Here is a 6,351-nt window from a genome sequence, read left to right as displayed (position 1 = left end):
TTTTACAGCCAATGTTTCTGATAAAAACTCCCTCCCTCCCTCCCTCCCTCCCTCTCTCTCTCTCTCTCTCTCTCTCTCTCTCTCTCTCTCTCTCTCTCTCTCTCTCTCTCTCTCTCTCTCTCTCTCTCTCTCTCTCTCTCTCTCTCTTTCTTTCTTTCTTTCTTTCTTTCTTTTCCCCTGAGGCAATTGGGGTTAGTGACTTGCCCAGGGTAACACAGTAAGGAAGTGTTAAATGTCTGAGGCTAGATTTGAATTCAGATCCTCCTGATTTCAGGGCTAGTGCTCTATCCCCTACGCCAACTAACTGCCCCCCAAAACTTCATTTCTAAAATATGTAGAGAACTGATTCAAATTTATTAGCATGCAAGCCATTCTCCAATTGATAAATGGTCAAAGGATATGAACAGACAATCTTCAGAGGAAGAAATTAAAGCCATATATATTCATACCCAAAAAAAAAAAAATGCTGTAAATCACTATTGATTAGAGAAATACAAATTAAGACAACTGTAAGGTACCACCCACACTTCTCAGATTGGCTAAGATGACAGGAAACAATAATGATGAATGTTAGAGAGGATATGGGAAAGCTGGAACACAAATACATTATTGGTGTATTGTGATGATTGTGAAATGATTCAACCATTCTGAAGAGCAATTTGGAAGTATGCCCAAAGGGCTATAAAATTGTGCATGCACTTTGACCCAGCACTCTCACTATTGGGTCTGTATCCCAAAGAAATCATAAAAAGGGAAGAGGACCCATCTGTACAGTTCCTTGCCACTAAATGGAAATTTAGTGGATGGCGATCAGGTGAGAAATGGCTGAATAATGGTATATAAAAATAATGGAATTATTGTTCTATAAGAAATGATGAGCAGATTGATTTCAGAAAAGCCTGGAAAGATTTATATGAACCGATGGTGAGTGAAGTGAGTAAAATTATGTGACAATCAACTCTGAAGTACTTGGCTCTTCTCAACAATGCAGTGATTCAATTTCATTAGATTTAGGATGGAAAATGCCGATCACATACAGAGAGAGAACTATGAAGACTAAATGTGGATCCACCTTTTTGTTTGTTTTTCTTTTGATCTGATTTTTCTTACACAAGATAACAAATATGGAAATATATTGAAAAGGATTGCACATATTTAATCTAGCTTGCTGTTTGGGGAAGGAAAAGGAAAGGAGAAAATTTTGAAACACAAAGTTTTACAAAATACATGTTGAGTAATCTAGTATTTGGCAAACCCAAAGAGCCCAGCTTTGGGGATAAGAACTCATTATTTAATAACAACTGCTGGAAAAATTGGAAATTAGCATGGCACAAACTAGGCATTGATCCATATGCCAAGATAAGGTCGAGATAGGTTCATGATTTAGATATAAAGAGTGATATTATAAACAAATTAGATGAACATAGGATAGTTTACCTCTCAGACCCTTGAGGAAGGAAGGGATTTGTGGCCAAAGAAGAACTGACGTTCATTATTGAACACCATATAGATAATTTTTATTATACTAAGTTAAAAAGTTTTTGTTGAAGACAAAATTAGAAGAGAAACAATAAATTGGGAAAACACTTTTACATTAGGGCAATTTGGAACTATGCCCAAAGAGTTATCAAATTGTGCAGAACTTTTGATCTGACAGTGTTCATCCTGGTCTTGTATCCCAAAGAGATCTTAAAAGGAGGGAAAGGGACCCACATGTACAAAAAATTTTGTAGCAGTTCTTTTTGTGGTAGCAAGAAACTAGAAACTGAATGGATGCCCATCGGTTGGGGAATGGCTGAATTAAGTTATGGTATATAAATGTTATGGAATACTATTGTTCTATAAGAAACGACCAGCAGGAGGATTTCAGAAAGGCCTGGAGAGACTTAACGTATAACGATGCTGAGTGAATGATCGGTACCAGGAGATCATTATACATGACAACAACAAGTTTTAAGATGATCATTTCTGATGGATCTGGCTCTCCTCAACAATAAGATGATTCAGGCCAGTACCAATTTTCTTGTAATGAAGAGAGCCATTTGCAGCCAGAGAGCGTGGATCGCAACATAGCATTTTCACTCTTTTTGTGGTTGTTGGCTTGCATTTTGTTTTCTTTCTCATTGGTTCCCTTTTTGATCTGATTTTTTCTTGTGCAGCAAGATAATTGGATAACTATATATACATATATTGGATTTAACATATATTTTTAAGATAAAAATGAACGTTAAAAACTATCTCTACATGCATTTGGAAAAATAAAATGCTATTGAGGAAAAAAATTAATTTAATTTTTAAAAGCCCCACAAATCTCTGAAGGCAGCTGCCAACTCTTGGGAATGTAGCCAGCTTTCCAAACCTTTTCAGATATATACCAGGCATGAGCATTGGGCTCTTTTCAGCATTCCTTCTAGACTGAGATCTTTTGGGAATGTGAACTTGATTCTTTACCAAGGTTATCCTGGCTGACCTGTTGCCATTTTCTGTGATTATTCTAAGGTCTCTCTGGATACAATAAGATCTCCCTGATTCACCCATACCTTCAGATAGTTCAGACTCCTAACTCTCTTATGCACAGAAAATTACCAGTCCCCATATTTAATCCCCATTTTTGAGTGAAAGTCGAAGACTCTGAGCACAGAAAGTTGTCTCAGCAATCAGCTATATAGAAAATCAAACAAGACTGCATCATCATGTCTTTGGCAAAAGGTCTTCTAGCTTGAAAACTCACAAGGATGGGAGCCCACCGAATCTTGAGAAAGCCCATCATCAATGGCTACCTTAATATCAATAAAAGTTGGAGTCAGGATTTGAATCCAAGTCCTCTAGTGCCCAAGCCTTGTGTTGTCGTGAAACTGCCTCCTAGTCTCATCCCCCAGGATCTAAGGCAGGCTAATTTTTCAAGCTGACCCATGTCTCCCTCCTTAACTCTAGCTCTGGGTAGTTCTTCAACATTCCCTACTTCCAGGTCAAGTTGGATGAGTACCCTCTCTACCTGGCTTTCCCAGATCCTTTCCTTTGTGCAGCCTGATGCCTAAAATGCCCTTTTCCTCCAAGATGTGCCCATTTTCACGACCCATTCTGTCCCCTACTCCAGTCCCAAAAAGGTTAACTTGAACTCTGAGAATTTGGGGGAGATGGAGGGAGGATTGGAGGGCCTTGGGGACACATGTTCTTATTAATCAGTTCTTTCAGCCATCCCCAACTCCTTGACATGTAAAAGAAATGACACACAGGACTGAGGCAGAAACCGAATCACTGGTTTATTTAACACCCACTCTGCTCCAGGCACTGAGAATTCTGGGCATCTATGGGAGGGAAGGGCCATAGGGGCTGCCCCACTGAGATAAGGGAGTAGGGCTAGTGGAGGGGATGTGCCTACTGTGGGTATCTATGGAAGCAGGACTGGGACAGGATGCAGGGATTCCCGAGGAGGGAAGGGTGGGAGCCTAAGGCCCCTGATGGCTGGCCATGTACCGAATCGCAGGAATCACATAAACAAAAAATAAGACGAAGCTGATGATAAGGACCAGCACGTTCAGGGCAACGGCGCCAATGTTCAGCTGTTTGGAAGTGTTTCCGTAGCTCGCAGCCCCATCCATGTCCCCAAGAAGCTTCCGGTCCCTGGACTAGGAGCAGAAACAGAGACACAAACCAAAAGGCAAAGAGTGAGATTCCTGCATATGGGGGCCCTGAAGCCTCAGTCTCCCCATCTCTTTCCCAGGGGGACTTGACTTGTCTGGAGAGCAGAGCCTGGTGTTCTGGGGAAGGGTCAGAATTGGGAAAATAGGAAGGGGAAAAAAAAATTAAACCTGGAAGGAAAAAGGACTGTGAGCTGGTCTGTTCAGTCACTTCCCCAGCCTAACTTGCAGTGTCCTCAGGAGTGGCCAGGCCTCCAGTCAGAGTGGGCCGGGCAGCATGTCAGCAGCCCCTCCTCGAGGTCCTGCCTGTTGGGCTTCTAGCCTCACCTAGGCAACTCAGCCAGATTCCCAATTTGTCAGCCTTGCTCTCTGTGGTTTTCTGCCCTAGCTCTTCTTCCTCTTGCTACCTTCCAGGTGTCCCATTTCTCTTCTCCCCCCGCCCCGACTTAGCCCTGGCCTTCCTAAGTCTCTTGTACTTTGGGATTTATGGGAATCTCATCCACTTCCAGGGGTCCGAGATCCCCATTCCAGGCTCCCTCCCATCCCATCTCCTGAGCCCCAGGCAGGCCCGCTCTTTGCCTTCCGGACGGCTCCATCCAGAGGCTCTACCTGGTCTGCCAAACTCCAGGCACAAAACACATCCCCTCTGATTCTTCCCCCAGTATCCAGCCAAGGGCCAAGTCTTCTCTGTCCTTCTGCCTTGACCCCTCCATTCACACAGTCATACCTACTTCAGGCTCACTCTGAGCTCCTCTCTCCCTCTTCCCCCTGCACCTGTGGCAGGTGGAGATGCTCAGAACTCTGCTTAAGGACCCGACATGGCTACAAAACCAGCCCATTTTGTTTTCGTTCGGTTTTGTTTGGTCTTTGTTGGTTTGTTTGGTTTTGTTAGATTGGCACGGGCCCCACCCCATTTTAGTCCATCTTTTCAGCTTTGCCTCTTCCTCCTTCCTCCATGCAAGACAAGTATGCAAGAGCAGCAAGTGAACACACACACACACACACACACACACAAACACACACACTCACACAAACACACACACTCACACACTCACACACAAACACACACACACAAACACACACACACTCACACAAACACAAACACACACACACACACACACACACACTCTCACTCTCACAAACATCTCCCATTCATTGACAGCTCTCACTCTTCCCTGAATGTTTCTAGCCTTTTTCCATCTCTATTCTTTTCCCAGTCTGCCCCCTCCCTGAACGACCTCTTTCTTGCTGGACACCCCTTATCTTGGCAGTGGCCCCCTGGAGCACTGCCTCCCTGGGGCTTTCCTCCGCCCCACCTCCTCTGTTGCTCCCTCTAGCAGTCACTGGTTCCAGAAGCAGCTTCTTTCTTCCCCTGCTGCTCTGTCCTTCCTTAAGGATTGTACAGTCCTTATCCTTGGTCAAATGTGAATGAGTCTTGCTGGAAGGTCTCCCAAGCCAGGGCAGATGCAGGGCCTTCCTCTCCACCCTCAATATTTTCTGAGATAAGCAACCACAGGTTAGTGGGGCCTCAGAGGATGAACTAAGGACTGAGAAGAGGAGAGAAAGAGGTGGCTAGAACAGGAAGAAATGAGCAGGTGAAGGAAGGAACTTGAAGAGAGAAAAGGAAGTGGGGTTGGAAGGAGAAAGGAGGAAGAAGGACTGTTGCTGAGAGGGAAAGATTGGGTAATAGGGGGAAAGGGAAGACAGTGGGGGATGAGAAGAGGGAGGGAGGAAAAGAAAAGAGAAGGAGGAGAGATTGGAGCAAGAGAAGGAAGGAGGTGGATGAGAAGAACGGGGAGAAAGAGGGACAGAGCGGAAGAAGGCAGGCAGCGAGGAGAGAAGAGGGGAAAAGAAGCGGGGAGAGACCGGCAGAAGGATCAAGGGGAAGAAGAAAAGGGGAGGACGGAGATCTGCGGGAAGGAGCTGAGTGGAACTAGGAAAGTGGAAGGGGAGCGCGCAGCCGAGGGGTCCCTCTCCCGGGGAGCCAGGTGTCCCTCCCCTGATGTGCACTGAGGCTGCTGAAGCTACCTTGACCGAATACACGAGCGCCACGAAGCTCAGACAGCAAGGGTTCCCCAGCACCAGCATGTTGAAGAGGGAGAGCAGCAGGTAGTCCCGAGGGGGGGTCGAAGTGAGCCCCTTGGCGGGTTCCCCGCCCTGCATGGGAACGACTGTGTGGTCAGGCATGGCTCGGGCCGGCGGGACGAATTTGGACAGCTTCGGAGGGGCGCACCGAGCGGGGCTGGGGAGAGCGGGGCTCGGAGAGCGGGGCTCGGAGAGCGGGGCTCGGAGAGCGGGACTCGGGGAGAGCGGGGCTCGGGAGAGCGGGGCTGGGAGAGCGGGCGCCTGGCGGCGGCCGTGAGCGCAGAAGGAAGCTGGAGGGTTCCTGGGAGGTAGGGAACGTTTAAGGGCCCGGGCGGGGCTGGGGGCAGGACCTGGGAGAGGGCCGAGGTGGCGCAGTCCTCCTCCCCCAGCCTCCGCCCTCGCCCCCTTATCGCCTTCCTGTGCATCCCGCTCCTCCCGCACGCTCCCTACTCCAGCACCCCCTGCCAGTCACGAGCGCGGTCCCCGCGGGAGACTCCGGACGCCCCCCCCCCCCAGGCTCCTCTGTGCCTCGGCGAGGGGAGGGCTAAGCACAGCCCTCTGCCCTGCCTTGAATCCACTCCCGGAGCCCTCAAATAGAGCTCTTTAGCCTAGGACTTATAGCCTA

General features: G+C 47.4%; 1 protein-coding gene across 1 annotated transcript; it reads right to left on the bottom strand.

Moving 5' to 3' along the window:
* Window positions 1–3,239: 3,239 nt before the first annotated feature.
* Window positions 3,240–6,013, bottom strand: LOC141545841 (dispanin subfamily A member 2b-like). The gene is made up of 2 exons (XM_074273135.1): window positions 5,670–6,013; window positions 3,240–3,629 (listed from the first exon to the last, which is right to left on the bottom strand). Exons 1-2 carry the CDS (start codon window positions 5,826–5,828, stop codon window positions 3,450–3,452), a joined length of 339 nt encoding a protein of 112 aa, XP_074129236.1. The 5' UTR covers window positions 5,829–6,013; the 3' UTR covers window positions 3,240–3,449.
* Between the last annotated feature and the right edge of the window lie 338 nt (window positions 6,014–6,351).

Source organism: Sminthopsis crassicaudata, chromosome 6, assembly GCF_048593235.1.
Source record: "Sminthopsis crassicaudata isolate SCR6 chromosome 6, ASM4859323v1, whole genome shotgun sequence".
Classification (NCBI taxonomy): domain Eukaryota; kingdom Metazoa; phylum Chordata; class Mammalia; order Dasyuromorphia; family Dasyuridae; genus Sminthopsis; species Sminthopsis crassicaudata.
Note: the sequence above shows the minus strand (reverse complement) of the source record. Positions and strands in the feature narration are given on the sequence as shown.